The following is a 19,809-nucleotide window of genomic DNA, read 5'->3' as shown; positions in this document are numbered from 1 at the left end:
CCCATTATTATCCTTTATTGTAGTAGTAAATCTTAATGTTGTATTTTTAACTATAGGTACTTTAAATTTATTTTTAGTGTGTGAGCAGGAAATATGTTTTAAGTAGTTTTACAAACATGATTACTTTTTAAAAATTTTGTTCTATTTTCATAAAAAAAATTTTAATTTATCAGAAAATTACATTCTTAAATTATTATAATATATGTAACTGTAATTTAATACTAGTGCTTTTGATTTTAATGTTAAATTTCATGCATGCTTTTGTTAAATATGCAGGTACATTTTGAAGAAAATCAATTTGAATGCTCTAGGCAAGATGGGCGTAAAAAACTCAAGCCCAATGCTGTGCCAACTCTTTTCAATGTGCCTAATCCCCCACAACTGTTGACCCCACAGCGTCTAAAAGGCATTGGTTTACCAAAGCACCGTTCAGTTACATCCAATTTTTGTAATGTATGTGTTTTTTATTTTTATGGTTTTTCATAAAAAAATATGTTTTTATTACAAATGGACTAAATTGCTTTATAAAAGAATCAAAATATTGAAATTAAGGCATTATGTGATAAAGCTGTAATTACAGTCCCTAAGATTAGATTAAAAAATTACAATTTTGCTGTTGTTATATATATAATTAAGTATGTACTTTGTTATTATAATCATATATTGAAAATTAAGCGTGAAACCTCAATTTGATGTAGTTTTTGGATAAAGTTTTTGTAGTTTTTCGAGGACGGTCATACATGGGTCTGGTTTCTTCAAATTTGCTCCTAAAAAAAAGAAACCGGTATCTGATTGCCTTCATAAGTCAAAAGAGTTTAAATCAAAATTTGTATTAAACTAAAGTTGCTTTTTTGCTTAATTTTAAATTCCAGATAAATAGAGAGAAACATTTATGGAGTAAGTAAAAGAAATAATATTGAAATTAATAACTTTAATCTTGAGTAATACAATAATATAGTTATAATACATTGATTTAAATGTATATTTTAATGTCTTATATGTCTTGTCTGAATGTTGTTATTTTTTGTTTAAAGATTTACAAAACTTATTAGGATTATTTATATTATTTATTATTAAAATTACATTAAGTATATTTTATTTATCAGCGTTTTCAGGTATCCTTACTTATATGTGTTTCATAATTTTTGCATCTTCAGGGTGGCTTGCTGCACAGTTTACCTTTATCAACTGAAGCGATTTCTGTTGCTGAACCATCTGTTGTAAGTCTTCATTTGAACAGTTATTAAATATTTAGTATTATAAACTTTTTCTAAAAAGTATTAACACTGTTTCTAAAATTTAAAAATATATTAACGTAATATTTACTTATGTTTAAGAAGTATGAATGCTATGAACAGTCCAATGTATTTATGCTTTTTTATAAGTTGAGTTACTTTGAAAATGATAATGATTATTTGTATTTATTTTTATCCGATCAGAGTTTATAATTTCTTTCACTTCCACATATTTCATATATTATAATTTCTTTTAGGTTCATTTGCCACAACCTTCAGCTTCATATTTTGGAGAAATAAATTTTGCTGCCGAAGTATCTGATGTAAATTGCCATTTTGCACTTCTAAAAAATTTTAATAGTTTTTTAACATCTATTCGTAAACTGTACTATGTTTTTTTAAATGTTTCCATCTTCATAATCATGCACTTTATTTCATTTCACCAGTGGTTGCAAATGTGTACATTACAGTACATCTCAGGTGTGTTTGCAACAACATTTAGCATTACCTTCTGATTAAATAACAGCTGCTAGTAAAGAATCTATTCTATGTTTTCATTTGAGCAGCTATTAAATGTCATATGTTTTACATATATTAATGAATTTTTATACAATTTCTGAAATATGAAATTGTTTGTCTTATGGTTGCTAAACAGCTGTACTATATCTGGCTGTTGTGCTATGGAATTATTTTTGAATTTTGAGTGTTAACAATTTATTATCTATTTATGAATTATAAAATGTTATGTAAAATAATTATTTCTTAAAATGAATGTAGTTTATATTATCTGTATTTCTAAATTTCTTATATATATATTTCAGGTTTGTTTGCAAGAACAAGCTTCAACTTCATCTTGTGATAAAATGCCATCTATTTGTGAAAGGATCTCATGTAAGTAGATAATTAGTGTATAATTAAATTGCTTGCTTATACAAAATGTTTCTATTAACTTTTTTTCGGGGGGGGGGGGGGGGGTAAAAGGAATGTAATTAATTTCATCAGCATTTACAAATTCTTTGTGTACATTTCAGTTTTTGTTTGCAAGAACAGCCTTTAGCCTCATTTTGCAATGAAATACCATCTATTTGTGAAGGCTCCGATGTAAGTTGATAACTAATGTATAATTAAATTGCTTCTTTATATGCATTTAAAATGTTCTATAAAGTAATTTTTTGGTAAAAGGAATGTAATTAATTTCATCAATAGTTGCAAATTCTCTATGTAAATTTCAGTTTTGTTTGCAAAAACAACCTTTAGATTCATCTTGCAACCAAATTGTAATTAATTTTAATTAATTTCATCAGCATCAGCATTTGTGAAGGCTGTGATATAAGTTGATAATTTGTGTTATTAAATTGCTCATGATTATGGAGATAATCGATCCCTTGAAAAGCTGGAAATAAATTTTAAAAAATAAATTTTAAATTTTAAAAATTATTTTTAAGTGAAATAAATTTTAAATATTAGAAAATAAAACAAAAATAATCTAGAAAATGCTGAAAACAATAGAGTCAAATTTAAAAACCCACCACAGTATAGGAAAAGAGACCTGGAACTTGCATTTTTATTTTGTGGATTTATTATCTGTTTAAGTTTGACATTTAATCTAAAGGGGCTTTGTCCCTGAAGGACTATTGTTTTCGTTTTGTATTGAAACACTATAAACGGCTGCATCACTTTTCAAATTGTTGCCACCAAATATTATCACCCTGTTAGTACAGGAAATTATTTAAAGAAATTATATAGTGAAGAATCTGCATAAATGCATGTATGTTTTTTGCATTCTGATAAAACAACGGTACCTAGAGCCATCAAATTTTGAATGACTTAATTCTACTGTGAATATGGACATCTGGAAGACCGAACTTGAAATTCAGAATTTGTTTTAATATATATTTTATATGTTGTAAAACTTTAACAAATTTTTGATTAACAAACTTGAGGATTTCAAAGCGAGCAATGGCAATGTTGTACAGAAAAGACACTTTTATCTCCAGCATGTGAGACAATGAATCGGGAATTCTGAAGATATGTTCATTTTAAAATTATCTTGCAATATTGCTGTTGAACTGAATTTTATAATTTAAGTGTGAAAAACTTGATATTTAATAAATAAAGGTAAACCACAAAATGTTAAAAAAAGGCCCCTTTAGGTGTAATTTAAAATCTGAAACCTTTCAGATCTTTTTTGTTTGTTTGTTGTGTTTCCCCCCTTCTTTGATGATTATTCATATAGATTTTTTCTTTATTCCAGGATGTTCTTTTAAGGAATTTTATAAAACAGCAGACTGAATTTATCTCGCTTCTGCAATGCCAGAACAAAATATTACTGAAAGAACTTACAACAACCAAAAAAAATGAAATTAATGTTTTAAAAAAATGGCATAGCACTGAAATTCAACTTCATGACCTTCAAGTACAGCATGAGGAATTGCTGAAAGGAGTGAAAACATTTCTTTCAGATGAACAAATAGCAATGTTGAAAATTCCTCGTAGAAGCATTGCAAAATGGTCTAACGAGGGAATAATAAAAGGACTCAAAGTTAGATTTGCCTTGGGCAAGCATGGTTATAATTACTTGCACAGAATAGGTTTTCCGTGCTTTCATACAGCACTTTAAATAAAAGACTTCAAGGTCTTGAAATGAATTTTGGAGTCATCAGTGAGATGATTGAACCTTTGAAAATTAAAGGAGAAAAAATGAATGCTAGTGATAAAGACTGTATTTTATCATTGGATGAAATGGAGATTTCTGGCAATCCTGATTTTGATATTTCAAAATGTAAATTTATTGGTAAATGTACATTAGGAAATCAAAAGGGTGCAGGAAATCACTATTTAGTTATTTTACTAAGAGGGTTGAAGCTGAAATGGAAGCAAGTGGTTGCCCATGAGATAACTGGACAGGTAACAGGATGCCAGCTCAAACAACTTGTTGTCAATGTTATCAAAGCTGTCAATTCTGTTGGATTTAATGTTGTTGGTATTGTTAGCGATATGGCAGCAGTAAATAGAAGCCTGTGGAATTCTTTGGGAATATCTGTTTCTCGAAACCAAAGAAATAATTTCACTACTGAAATTAAGGGCAAAATTATTTATGTATTTGCAGATGTGCCACATCTTTTAAAAAATCTCTGGTCTGCAACTCTTAATCATAGTATAAAACTGCCCAGTTATGTTTGCAATAAAGAAAATTTGGTTACTTTGCATGTATCTGCAGGATTTATAAAAGATATCTGGATTACTGAAACAAACCAAAATTGTAGTTTGAGAACTATGCATCATCTCAGCAAAGAAGACCTCTTCCCCTCACATTTTGATAAAATGAATGTTGCTTCTGCTGTGAGGTTATTTCCAATTAAAACAGCTGTGGGATTGGAGAAGGCAGTAGCTTTAAAAGAGATAAGCCCTAATGCTCTTACAACAGCATGGTGGATAAGATTTATATGTCAGTGGTTTCAAATGCTATCCTCTAGATGTAGAAAGAACTCAATTTCTGTGACAAATAAAAGCAAAAAAATTGAGTTACTTTTTGAATTTATTAATGTTATACAGCTTATAGAAATTGGTAAAGGGTGGAAACCATTACATACTGGTTTGATTCTTTCTACTTTATCAGCCATACAGTTAGCAGAGGCATGTTTTCTGAATGATTTTCAGTTTATTTTGACGAGCAGATTGACACAAGATGCTCTAGAAAATTATTTTCTCAGATACGCAGAAAAGCTGGTTTGAGGCCAAGTGCTTTGCAAGCTGTGAAAGCATTAAAGCTTATCTGTTTATCTCAGTTTATATCTGACATTAAGAACTCCAGTTATGCTACTGATTCAGATATTTACTTATTAAACTATGCGAAAGATGAATTTGAATTTCTGAAGGAGAAAAAAGCTTTAGAGCCTGTTACCATACCAGAAGTTTCTGATGTATCTCTACAGAATCTCACCCTTAGTGAGGAAAATAACGTCTGTTATATTGCAGGAGCTGCAATAAATTCTGTTTTGAAAAATGCTTGTAATTCATGCTCACAGTTTCTCTTAGTTTGTGAGCAAAATACTCCTTCCATTGATGAAAATAAGCAGTACATAATTAATTTTGCAAATTTAGGTGGGCTTAAATGTCCTTCTCCAGAAAATTTTAAATTGTGCCTTCTGTGTGAAAAAATAATTCAAAATTTTCGAGACGAAATAATACATGGAAATGTAACTATGGATGTGGAATTTGTTAATATGATTTGTAAGAAAGCAGGCGAGGTAAATATTCCCTCCTGTTGCAATATCAAAACAAAGATAATAAAATATTATTTGACTGCCCGTGGAATTGGTCTCAAGAAGCTTCTTCAAAATAAAAGGCAGCAGCGGCAAAGTTTTGCATCTCCTGCTTTTAAAAGGAAGAAAGTAAACTAGAATCTAATCAAGAGTTTAAGAAGTTTTTGCTGTTCAGTTCTGTCTGTAAAAAAGTAGAGTAGTTGTCACTGAAAAATTGCTGTTTGTCTCTTCGAATAATAATTAGGCCCACCAACAGCTGAATGGTTAAAGTTACTGAATGCTGGGAGTTCCATCTTCTGTTCTATTTCCGAACAGGCTGGCTGCATGGTTGGTTTTTTTGTGGTTTTCCCCATGTGTAATGTGAATACAAGCCAGTTCTCCTTAGAAAGTCCTCTACAATAGAAGATCTCATAGTCAGCTAAATCGGATTTACTTTTGTGTGACCTTAAATGAGGCATCAATTGTGAATCTGTTTTGGCATATTATTAGGAATTTTAAATGAAACATTTATTGCTGTTGTGAAAGAATGATCAACTGATGTTTAACTTACTAATCAATGTCTTATAGTATTGTAATGGCTTGCAGGATTTTTCATAATGGGATGTTGCATATGTTTTACTCTTCTTTTTTACCAAATAAATAGAGTATGTTCCTAATCAGACATTTCTTCTTTTGTACCAGGGTTATATAGTATGATGTGATAATTTGGATTTGTTTATAGAATACATAACAATATTTTTTGACATTCTAATAGAACCAGTGTATTTTATTTATTTACTTATTGCTTTAAAACAGATTTTGAATCAAGGCTTACTTCCCAACCCCTTTGGGTATGCACATAAAACATGTTTAAGCTATATTTATAATATATCAATGAGATACAGTGGATGGACAAAAATATGGAAACACCTTGTGAAATGCATGTTTGAAAAGAAAGATTGATTTTAATGAAATGTAGGTGGCGCTGGCATTTTTTACTACTGACGCCACCTATACAACTTCGTAAATGTGCTAAACAGTTCAGTTGTTGTCGGAGTACTGCTATGTGAGGTTGTCATTGCATTATGTCAGAGTTAACAGACTTCGAACGTGGGCAAATTGTTGGAGCACGTATGGTAGGTGCTTCCGTAAGCAAGGTAGCCGAGGTGTTTAGTGTTTCAAGAGGTACTGTATCGAAGATTTATTCCGCATATTTGAAAAGCGGAAAAACATCATCTGCTAAATCACAGGGCGGACGAAAGTGTGTCCTGAGTGATCGTGACAGACGATCATTAAGGGCAATTGTGACGAAAAATAAGAAGACCACAGCTGCAAGAGTTACTGCTGAAATGAATGTTGTGTTACCGAACCCTGTGAGTACCAAAACAATTAGAAGGGAGCTTCATAAACAGGGAATTGCTGGCCGTGCTGCAATTGAGAAGCCACTCATCAGTGACACTAATGCCCGTAACAGGAAAAGGTAGTGTTTAAGTCATAAAGCCTGGACTATAGAGCAGTGGAAGCGAGTAATATGGTCTGACGAGTCTTCTTTCACATTGTTTCCCACTTCTAGCCGAGTTTATGTCTGGAGAACGCCATCTCAAGCCTATAATACAGACTGCTTGTTGCCAAGAGTGAAACATGGCGGAGGTTCTGTTATGGTTTGGGCAGCCATATCGTGGTTCTCTGCTAGCCCCATGATAACTGTGTCAGGGCACATGACTACCAAGACTTATGTGAATATTTTGGCCGATCAAGTTCATCCCATGGTACAAACTTTGTTCCCCGATGGTGATGGTGTCTTCCAAGACGACAAAGCCCCTGTTCACACAGCTCACATTGTCCAGGACTGGTTTTCTGAGCACGAGGATGAGTTGTCCCATCTCCCTTGGCCACCACAGTCACCAGACCTGAATATTATCGAACCTTTGTGGTCTTAGGTTAGCTCCTTTAATGGAAAAAGAACAAAATAAAAATGATATACCTTGAAAACAAGAATACTATCTGAATAGTGTTGGCTAAAATTTATTCAGATGGTTTTTTGCATTTATTCAAACATCTCCGCATATAAATGAGAATTATTTATATTATATTAGTTTTAAAAGTAAAACTAATATAATATCATTCTATATAAAGCTGTTTGATGTATAATGGAAAAAATTCAATTACTGCAGTATGTTTTAATAAAATTTGAATATAATAGACTGAATTGCACTACATTAGACCAAAAAGCAAAACATTTTTATTTATTTATCTTTATTTTCACTATATGTGTTTGTCATATGTTTGTTACTAGAGGACTTATTTTATAGATTTGAAGCTAAATAATATTTTTATGTTTTTACTTATGCAAATTAATTAATAAAAAGAACTGTGATTCAAGTATTGTCTTTGCTGTGATATAGATTGAATCTTATTATGTTATGGAATTATCATTTAAAGATTCAGATACGTGTAATATTAAGAGCATATGTATGTAAGTATAATTTTTCCAAGTATAATAAAAAGTAACCATCAACAACAAATAAACTTATAAGTAAATAGTATCTGTAAATTCTGTATGTAAAGGTATTATTTTTATTTTTATTTATTTGTGTGTGTATTATTTTAATATTGTTTATAGCTAAATAAAGAAAAAAAAAAAAATTAATGGAATTTTTTACTCTATTAAATCTATGAATCCCACAGTCATCTGAGCATTGAAGTAATTTTTATAGCATTCTGCACTTCATTCTAAAAGCATTATAATTTAAAGCTGTATATCTTGAATCAGTATTTAAAATCATAAAGTGTTTAGCAACTTTTTCTGGAAACACACACAAAATAACATTTTTAACAAATTTGCTACAGTAATAGACGTTTGATTCCATGTGAGCAAAATTCAAATAACATATTAAAAATAAAAAACAAAAATTAAAGATTAAACCTTATCCTAAATTAATGGAGGTTGAGGGATTTCCCTCAACCATATTAAGAATGTGGTTGAGGGAAAGCTCTTGTCAAAAAATACATTATGAGATAAATAACATTATGCGTGTATTTAAAAGAAAAAATTGAAAATTCAATAAAGGAATTCAAAAAGAAAGCATTTTTAACTAAAAATACAAATTTGAAATATGATATGTGAAAATGTTTTAGAAACTTTCAAATAACTTGAATCATACGAGAAATTTGGCAATTTAAAAAAAAAAATACGAGAAAGAATCTGAACTGCAGACAAAAGAAGGGGAAAAAGCCACACATCTTTATAGGAGTGCAGAAAAAAGCTGAAATTCGGATTCTCTAGAATGTTAAATTTTAGCGGACAGCGCTAAAGAGCCAAAGTTGCCGCTCCACACCTAAATTGCAACCCTAAAGCTTAGATTCAAAATGGCTGATGAGTCAGCCTGTATCTCTAGTAGCTCTAGCCTGCTCCACCGATTTGTGACGTCACAATCGAAGGCGATCGTTCCTCGGTAGACGCAGCCGACTGATTCATTTATGTAGTACGCAGCGTTTTATTTCAAACTCAAGTCAAGTTAAATTAATTTTTACAACTAATATTTCGAATTTTAGGAATAATAACGTACTATATTACATCGTAATGATGGATATTTAAATACTAAATACCGTTCTACCGATTTATCAAACAGAAAATAAAAATAAGATTCGAGTGATATTGTAAATATAGCAGAGCTGATTTAAATAAACTGAAACATATCTGAACTTTTATACAGAAATAAAATGGACACAAAATTATTTATAAAAATGATACGGTATGTTAATATCAATGAAAATATAACATATGTAATGAACTAAACATGAGATGTTTTCATTTTGTAATAAAAAGAAAAAATATGTTAATGCTCTCAGATGATTTTATATTGCTTAAATTATGAAGACTGATTTATACTGCTTGACTACTAAACAAACATATATAGTATTTCATAATAAAATTAATATCAATTCATTAATTCTAATATAATAAAATATTGCTTTATAATTATTTTTCAGTGCAATGATATTGAAGCAAAATGAACTCTCTTTTCTTCATTCCCATAAAGATTTTTCAAGATTCAATCAGAGAACCTAAGATGCTTTTTAATAATAAATACACATGTGGACATTAAGTGAAATACATAAATCTTATTAATATATTAAAAGTATATCTGAAGTTTAGTCTACATATTGAAAAAAAGGTTCATTCTAAAGATGTTTTATAGCAAAAACATTACACAGAATATTCAAAAATATATTTCGAATTCTCTTAAAAAAGCAAGATCATAACTATGCAATCAATCCCAATGAGCATCATATCATGCTCCAAAAAATTCTTATGAAAGAAAATCTGATTAAAAATACACTCTTAATACATCTCATTAAAAATCACAATATTAAGCAATGAAAAATCCTGAGAGTCATTACGATAGTATAAGATACTGATTAGCCAGTTAAAATTATCATTTCACATCTGCAATAAGTTGTCATTTGAATTTTTTAAATATTAATAATGGAACATTATTATTGTAGACTCTGATGTGAGGTCCACAAAAATAAACTTCAAACTTGAATAAGTTTCTACGACTCACTGATATCCCAATATATCATCTATATCATTCTATATGCCAACATGGATATAGTTTACAGATGCTTAGTATTCAATTAATTTAGACATTAATTTTTTTTTCTTTTAAAAATATTTAAACTCTTTGTACACCACATACTACTACATTAATTTGTATTGCTTAAATTAATTAGATTGATTTATACTGCTTAAATATTAAAAAGATATGTGATATTTCATAACAAAATTCATAAACATATTAATTTTAATAAAATTTTGATTTACATTTATGATTTTACATGCAATCCTATTGAAGCAAAAGCCAATTTTTTTTCTTTCTCATAACGACGTTTCAACATTCAATCTAATATCTTAAGGTACTTTGGTACTTACGTATTATCGCAACCAGGTTGACGCTATTTAAGTTTGAGTAAAAGAGTATGAATAGAAAGAAAATGTACATTTATTAATTACAGATAATTTTAATACAGTTTTTTTATATTATTTTCTTTTAAAATATAAAATAGCAATTAAACCCTTCCGGTTTCGAATTTGAATAAGTTGCAGAATTATTTTTTCGGCGGAAATCTTTTGGCTATTGCTTTTAGCACTGATTAAAAACTGTATTCGCCATAACCATGTACACATCGACTTATTTTTACTTAAAAAAACATCCCAGAATTGCACAAAAATGGCATTACACACACTCTTCACTTTATCCATGTACACTGCTATTTTCTCATAAATTACAAAAATTTGCACGAAAATGCAGGAAAATTTTGTGAATCTCCACATGCTCTTTTTACAAAACTACGTATAACATGTAGGGTTGCCAAATTTCGCAATTTATGCGAATTTTGACCTGGTTGCGATAATACGTAAGTACCGGTACTTTTTAATTATAAACGTACAGGTGAACATTTTGGGAAATACAGTCAAAAGTCGTTAATTTGGACACCCATAATCCAGAATGATCTATAATCCGGCCCTCAAAGCTAAAAACTTTCTGCGCATGCGCCGCGTTGACACATGCGCATAGGCGTTTACGCGTGCGCGTAAGACCTTTTACCACTGTGCATATGCGTGTGCGCAAGCACAGAATACGTTTTTGCGTGCACGTTTTATGTATAACGGACGGCATAATCTAAAATTATCTAATTATCTATTTCAGTTAATGTTGATGATTGCGTTGTTCCTTAATCTTCGAATTGGATCCGGATTATTATTTTTTGCAGACTGTAAGAGCAATTTTATAAAAGTAAACTTGAACTTTCGATTATGTCAAATAGAATTTCCAATTCTGGAGCTTCCAAAGGATCATACAAAACGAAAGTATGTTTCGATGTCCATCAAACAAAAAGTGAAATTGCTGCAAAAAATGGATAAAGACATGAAGAATGTGACAGAGAGGTTAGTGAAAATGAAAAAATTTCGATTGACAAGTTAGTCGGTATTCTCGACACAATAATTAACGGGACTTGAACAGCAGAACTTTGTAACTGAACAAGAAATTGTGTCTGTTTATAGAATTAAAGAGAAAGTATTATCACATAAAACGAAGCAACTTAAAACAACTTACATTGAAAGAAATGTTTAATAAAGTAAACAAATAAATATAAAGCTTTTTTTTTTTGTAAATTTTGATACACTTTAGATTATAATTGTTCTTTATTTCATAAATTAAGGTTTCATATTTTTAATTTTAGAATTCCTGCATGTCATCTTTTGAGATTTAAACTGATGATCTATAATCCGGAAAAATCGATAATCCGGAATCGCCAAAGTCCCGACGAGTCCGGATTAACGACTTTTGACTGTATATGAGGAAAAAAGTTTTATTTTAAAGATGTTTTAAAGCATGAACATTATACGAGAAATCGTTTAATCTTTGGATTATGGTAACTTGGCGATTTTTTGGCGACCAACCCCGCTACAGCAACCTACTAGTTTTGTTTTGGATGCCATTTTGTTTTCTCAGAGTAAAGGCATGGTTTTTTTTTTTTTAACTCAACATTTAATTACGCTTATATTAGAACTTTTATGGAACAAAAGTGCTTAATCATGACGAAGATTAGGTGCGAAATTGGGAGAAAGTGCAGAATCGCCCACTGCTTGCCGCGTTTTTAAGAATAGCACATGCACGGTATCCATGTACATGTCGGCCTATTTTCACTTAAAAAAACATCCCAGAATTGCACAAAAATGGCATGGCGCACACTCTTGACTTTATCCACGTACACTGCTAAAGTCCTAGCTAGTAACCTTTATCGCCTTACCAAAATGTCGCCAAACTACCTGTTACCATATTCCAAAGATTAGCCAAGAAATCTGGTAGCATATCCAAAAATATATTATAAAATTCCCTGAAAATAAAGTGAGATCATAACTATGCAATCTACCCCAATGAGCACCATATCATGCTATAAAAAATTCTTATGAAAGAACATCTGATTAAATATACACTGTAAATTTATTTAATAATAGACAAATAGTAAAAGATGCATGCAGTATTAAGCAATGAAAAATCCAGCAAATCATTACGTTATAAGATATTAATTATTAAGTTAAACATCATTAATTCACATCAACAAGAAGTTTGCCATTCAAATTTTTGAAATATGAATGCCAAAACAGGCTTATCATTGTAGCCCCTGATTTGAGGTCTACAAAAATAAACATGATTTAGCCAGTTGTTTTGGCTTACGGCAAAGGATTTCGATTAATGTGCCTTGAACTACTACTTTGTTTTGGTTTTTTATCCAATCTATTAATGCTTGGCAGTCTGAATCTGATTTAAATCCAGGTGGTTGTTCCATGTAAATTGGTTTATTCAAGTATCCATTTAAATATGCAGTTTTTACATCAAAAATCTTATTTTGTAATTTTTGTAAAAATCGTAATTTTCTTATTGATGGATCTTTCAACTAATTTCCAGACTTCATGAGCCTCTATTGAATTTAGTTCTTCTATCATTTCATACATCATACTACATAATCTTTTTTCATTGTTCTCGCTCGTCTTTTCTTCTGCTTTAGTTTTAGTCAAAATTACTTTTAAATCATGATCTACAATTTGTTTATCTTAAAGCTTATCTAATTGAAGCCATATCTTTCTCTTTATTGGATATTTTATTTATTTTATACGTGGAAATGTTCATCTTTGGAAAGGGTATATACTTTTTCGCGATCAGGTAATTTCATATATATATCCATGGCTCAATTATACACAGTTTGTAAATACTAATTATTTAACTTTAAAATTACGTAAAAAATTCACCTAAATTCCAGAATTATTTAATTTACTCATTTTTCTTTTTTGGTCATTGGTTTCCTTTAAATTGTTATTTTTAACCTTACAGTAATTATTCAGCAATATATTGGAAATGCATGTGGCACAACTTTTCAACAAATCATGCAATGATTTGCCTCACTCACGAATACTATCATCCCAAATAATCCTGTTTTCAACTTTCTCTGTGATGAGACTTATTAATATAGAACGTTGATTTTTTGATGAAATATATAATTTCTCATACATTTCAGATATTAGGATTGATAATATTTTAAATGCAGAGGTATTAATGAAAAGCACAAATTCTGTTGGCCAAAATAAACCACCTCGATCAATAGCAGCTAAGTATGCAAAATCTTCACTATATTCAACTATTAATTCTTTGTCAAGAATTAATTTTTTCTTGCAAAGATTACAATTTATATGCTTCAATACAGATCTACAAACATATCCAGAAATGTAAATTAGACACATTATATCTTTTTCTGTAACATTAACATCATTGGATTGACGCAAAACATCAACAAATTCCTTATCAATAAGTTGATAATCATTAAAATCTTCAATATCATTACAAGAAAAATGTTGTAAAATAAATTAACCTTTCTCAGAAGACTGCATTTTAAGCAAACTAATTAATTTTAGTTTTCTTTCCGACTCTATAATCTGCTGTAATGATACATTATAATTACAGCCACTCATTTGTCGAAATTGACCGAAACGTCCCTCAAGGTTATCTGTCTGAAATTTTCCTAAAAGAATAAAAGGTAATTTAAATTCTTTTAACAAATACTTTGAAAGTTCATTCAATGTTGCTGTTGTATGGAGAAGAGCAACTTGGGTTTCTTTTGACAGTTTACCAATTTGTGACTTACAGTTTTTTGTTGTTGGGCAAAAATCGTTCCATGATATAAGCCACGAACAAAACTGTGATAAATATTCTAAGCTTTTATCTTCTGGTGTCCTTGTAGGCTGCATAAATACATCTCAAAACCGTACGGCCTTTTTAGAGTGTTTAACATTCACAATTTTCCACCACTTTAAAATTATATCAATAAAATGTTTAGTTCCTAAGACATCTTTTCCATACCCAGTTCTATTATTCTGTGATTCAATTTGCAGAGCAGCTAAAGTCTTTTCATCAAAAAGTTTAATAGCAGTACTTACATTCTGCTTCTCTATAGAAGACGGAAATAAAACTTTTCTTGATAAAGTTGGAGCTATTTTAATATTATCATTTTTTTCTATTTCATACAATTTTTTTAAATGTAGAACACTGGAATTGTAAACAATATTTGAGTTTTCAAATGACGGTATAAAAAATGTTTGGTTTGAATCTTTCTGATTGAACCAGTTGTTTCGTATAGATTTCAATAAATTAACTATATCAAATAATATAAATATAGGAAGATTATGCATGGTAGGGTTTATAAATGAGGATTTTAATGCACCACCACAAAGCATTTCGAACATATTTCTGTTAATTCTATTATTGTCTGATATTAGAGTTATAATTCGATAGCCACAAGACTGTACATGGTCAATTACTTGTTTTGTAAACATTAATAATTGATGTTATGATAAGTTTTTTATGGGAAACATTGCTACAATATCTCTGTTTTTTGATAATATAGAGCTTATCATAAATGTTTGCAGAGTTGTGGCCTCCATCTGTGAATTATCTGAAAAACCTAAAACACGACCACTTTTATACGAAACTTGTGGTTTTATATATATCTTATCTAATAATAAATTGACAATTTTTTCAGAATCATTTAAAATTTCACATTTTTTTTTCAAATACATCCAGTGACTTGTTTGCAATCCAGAATCTGCTCGGCCAATTTTCAGAGATAACTTCCTTAAGTATGACGGATGAGGCAATATAAAATACCTTCTGTTACGTATAATATTGTAGCTGTTTGGATTACACTAAAATATATAACAAGACCAGGCAAGGAATTCTGCACTATATGAAGGCTGTTTCATTTGCATTAATTGAATCTGGTCATACAAAAACTTAAAATTTCTCAGAATGTGGGTTATTTTCTGTTTCTGCACATTTCAACAGTAGTTTTGATATTTTATCTAAATTTAAATTGCAGTCATCATGAATATCAGAAGCAGAAAAGCCATCCAAATGGCTAATCATTGTCTCAAGTTTAGACCATTTATCACATAGCTTTTCTTCTCCAAATATCCAATTGAACTATTCAATGGGAATTTCATTTTCATTGAAAAAACCTCTTACATTTAAATCTTCCAATATTTTTAAAGATACAAGCACTTTTGGACAGTTTAAAAATTCTAATTTTGATAGCCAAAAGATCTTACCTTTGGTAATGAATATCCATGAAGAGGGAAGATCTATTTTTTTTGCAAAACCATTTATTAGGTTTTCAAAATCGCTAATAATATCATTCTTTTTCCACTGTTCAAATTGTTTATCACAACGAATATCAATTTCTGCTTCTCTTTCTTCCGGTGTTTTTCTTTTTGTGGGAAGTTTCTTCGATAAATAAGATGGCTGGTTTTGAAAAATCGTTGGATAAGTATCTTTTTTTAAAGCTGGAATAGTTCTAGGAACTACTAATACCGTCTCATCATCACGAACAGCTTTATCTTCTCGAACGATAAATTCTTCTTCGAAATGCTTAATGCATACACTACTGTGTTTGCCAGCTACAAAATCTTTGCGATTAATATTTTTTATCCATTTCTGAGAGAGTACAGGATCCGAAGGAAATTTGAAAGTGGACACATGTTCAGTAGTGCTATCCTAATTTGATCGGCATTTAGGTACACTACACTTTCTTGGCATTCTAAAACACACATTTTCTTATAAATTCGAATTCACAATATAATATTGTACTTTCCGGTAAAATACAAAATTTTTCAGAAGAAAAAACACATGTAAACAATTATCTCACTAGCACTAGTCCTATGGCGAAGCAAGCTCAACTAACAAAATTGAAAGCCTAAGATTATGACGTCAGATCATGTGATCATCAGCTTGGAGCAGGCCTGTAGATATCTAGTTGGCCTTGGTACTGCTCAGTTATGATTACAAGTTGTACACAAACATCGTTTATTCTACGTTACTCATCAACTATTCTATATTACAGTTATAGTTAAAGATAATAATAGATACAGTTACAGTTACATATATAACATCTCCCTTTTTTATAAAAAATAATAATAGTAGTAAAATTAAACATATTCTTTTAAATAATAAGGTTTCTTAACAGTCCTACCAGATCGAGTGACGTAGTTATGTCCATTTAAAAAATTTGATGATACTATACCTGTTTTGCTATTTGGTGACACAACACTTCTGTTAGATTTTGAAGGACTTACAGGCACATCTAAATTTGAAGTGCTCCTACTATTTTCATGTATCTCGGGCTCATCTATAACTTCATTCTCATAGTTGTTTTGTATTGAAAACTCTTCCTGATTAGTTCCTTTAAGAAGGTCTCTTCTGTTCCTTTCTACAATTCTTCCATCTGTTCTTATAATCCTATATGAACGTGGTCTTTCTGCTTCTTCTATAATTTTCCCTCTTTCATTTAGTTTTTTCCCTTTCTCTTTTATGTAAACATGATCTCCTGTTTTCAGTCGTTTTAATGGTCTTGCATTCCTATCATAATAACTTTTTTGTAAGATTTGTCTCTTCAGTAAATGTTGTTTATGGTCTTCATATCGTTTAGCTTGGACAAAATTCTCTTTTATAGGCATCAATCCATTTACTTTTCTTCCAAACATCAATTCTGAAGGTGACTTAATTTCATCTGAAATAGGAGAGTTACGATATTCCAGTAAAACTAAATATGGATCCTTGTTGTCAACTACAGCTTTTTCTAACATTCGCTTGACAGTTTGAATATGTCTTTCAACCATTCCATTAGACTGTGGGTATTTTGGACTTGAAGTTCTGGTTTCAAAATTCCATCTTCTTGCAAAATCTTTATATTTCCTGCAATTATATTGTGGACCATTATCTGAATATACTATTTTCGGAATACCATGTCTTGCAAAAATTGATTTCAATTGCTTTATCACTGCTACACTTGACAAATCTTCCAAATGTCCAATTTCAACATATTTGCTAAAATAATCTATAACTATTAGATAATCCCTTCCTTGAAAGTAAAAGAGGTCTGTTCCCAATACTTCCCATGGACCATTAGGTATTTCTTTAGATATCATTGGTTCTTTAGTATTAGCTTTTTGTAAACTTAAACATGTTTGACAATTCAGTACCAAATCTTCAATTTCTTTGGACATTCCTGGCCAATATAATATTTCTCTTGCTTTGATCTTGCATTTTACTACTCCTAAATGACCATAATGAATTCTGCTTAACATATCTTTTGGTAAACTTCTTGGTACAACAACACAGGAATTTTTAAATATTAATCCATTTGCTTCTGATAGTTCTTCTCTGAAGTTAAAATATGGTTTTGCCAGTTCTGGAACCATACATTTTTCATCTGGCCATCCAGTTTTAATTAATTTTCTTAAAACTTGTAGTTCTTCATCTTTTTCTGTTTCCAGTTGAAAAACTTCCATTTTACCATTAGACATTGGTATACATTCTACAACTAATCCAACATGAGCTTCTATTTCTCCTTCAAAGAAATCAGATCCTTTATCAGTGAATGATCTTGATAATGCATCCGCTATAAAAAGTTCTTTTCCTGGTTTATATTTTATCTCAAACTGATATGGCTGTAATCTTATACGCATTCTTTGTAGTCTTACAGGGCATTTATTTAATGGCTTTTTAAAAATTGATTCCAGTGGTTTATGATCACTTTCCACAGTAATATTTTTTCCAAATATATACTGGTGAAATTTCTCACACGCAAATACAATAGCTAAAGTTTCCTTTTCAATTTGAGCATAATTCTTCTGCGTATCTGTTAATGCCTTAGATGCATATGCCACTGGTAAATTATTCTGCAGTAAGACTGCTCCTAGTCCTTCTTGAGATGCATCTACAGATAAAACTACCGGCATGTTTATATCATAATACTGTAAAACTGATTTATTTACCAAGACATCTTTTAGTCTTCTAAATGCTTTTTCATGTGTTGCATTCCAGTTCCAGATAACTTGTTTTTTCAACAAATCTCTTAAACATGATGTCAATTCTGATACATTAGGTATAAATCTAGAAACATATGTAATCATTCCTAGGAAAGTTTCTAATTCTTTCACATTTTTTGGTGGTTTTATATCTAGAATAGCCTTAATTTTGTCTTCATCTGGTTTTAAACCATCTTTAGAAAATATATGTCCCATATATTTCACTTCATTCAGCCCAAATTTACATTTATTTAAATTAAATTTAACATTCTTTTCTCTGGCTCTGTCCAACAACTTCTTTAATCTTGAATTATGTTCTTTTTTATCTTTACCCCAAACTAATAAGTCATCTATATATATTTGAACTCCTTCTAAATTACTAAAAATTTCAGAAAAACTTCTGTGGAAAACTTCTGGTGATGAACTCAGTCCATATGGCAACCTTAAAAAACAATATCTACCAAACGGAGTGTTAAATGTAGTAAATTCACAACTTGAATCTGACAGTTTAATTTGCCAAAATGCTTTGTTTGCATCTAAAATACTAAAGACCTTTGCATTTGTCATTTGAGATGAAATTTCTTCAAAGGTTGGTATGTGATAATGTTCTCTCAGTATATTTTGGTTAAGGTGCTGAGGATCTAAACACACTCTTAAATTTCCATCCTTTTTCCTTACTACCACTAATGAATTCACGAATTCTGTTGGTTGGTTAACTTTCTTTATAATACCATCTTTTTCCATTCTTGCTAATTCCTTTTTTAATGGATTTAATAAGCTAAGTGGAATTTTCCTACAGGGTTCTATTTTACCAACAGCTCCTGGTTTTAATTTAATATGATATGTATATCCAGTTAAATTCCCAGTTCCTTTAAACAAATCTTGATATCCTTTTAAAAGTTCTGGTAAGTTTTCATTAGAATCAGGATTTACTGTACAAATCCTTTGTATTAGGTTTAATTTTTGCAATGTAGGTAACCCTAAAATAGCTGGAACATTTTTATCACATGCTACAACTTGAAATTCTATTTCATCCTTGTTCCCTTTTGATGTTTCACATAATAATTTACATTTTCCAACTACATCAATTGTAGTACCATTGTAATTATTTAAAGTGACTTTTGATTTAGTCAAACATTTCTCTCTTAAATTTAATTGTTTAAATTTAGGCAATGGTAGCACATTACACTGAGCTCCAGTATCCAACTTAACAAATAAATATTTAGATATGTTTACTTTTAGTTTTTCAAACCATTCGGTTTTATTTTTAGAAAATGGATTTATATCTTCTACTGACCCTAAAATATATTCATTACCATTATTATGTAACTCATGCTCTAAATTATTCTGTACAACATTAACATTTTTAAAAGTGCACATTTTAGAAAAGTGATTTTTCTTTTTA

At 30.1% G+C, this 19,809-nt stretch overlaps 1 protein-coding gene across 1 annotated transcript; it reads left to right on the top strand.

Moving 5' to 3' along the window:
* The first annotated feature begins 270 nt into the window (after nt 1-270).
* LOC146994948 (uncharacterized) lies at nt 271-2,010 on the top strand. The gene is made up of 3 exons (XM_085825107.1): nt 271-453; nt 1,158-1,220; nt 1,493-2,010. The coding sequence occupies exons 1-3, from the start codon at nt 271-273 to the stop codon at nt 1,748-1,750; spliced, it is 504 nt and encodes a 167-aa protein (XP_085681233.1). The 3' UTR covers nt 1,751-2,010.
* The last annotated feature ends 17,799 nt before the right edge of the window (nt 2,011-19,809 follow it).

Source organism: Stegodyphus dumicola, chromosome 10, assembly GCF_044657685.1.
Source record: "Stegodyphus dumicola isolate Sdum_Otavi_A_Nest chromosome 10, ASM4465768v1".
In the NCBI taxonomy this organism is placed as follows: Eukaryota; Metazoa; Arthropoda; class Arachnida; order Araneae; family Eresidae; genus Stegodyphus; species Stegodyphus dumicola.
Note: the sequence above shows the minus strand (reverse complement) of the source record. Positions and strands in the feature narration are given on the sequence as shown.

Bases quoted from the DNA above. Each gene is read 5' to 3' on its own strand.
- LOC146994948 (XM_085825107.1), top strand. From the start codon at position 271: ATGCAGGTACATTTTGAAGAAAATCAATTTGAATGCTCTAGGCAAGAT. The intron at 454-1,157 runs GTATGTGTTTTT...TTGCATCTTCAG, and splicing joins TTACATCCAATTTTTGTAAT to GGTGGCTTGCTGCACAGTTT. The intron at 1,221-1,492 runs GTAAGTCTTCAT...AATTTCTTTTAG, and splicing joins CTGTTGCTGAACCATCTGTT to GTTCATTTGCCACAACCTTC.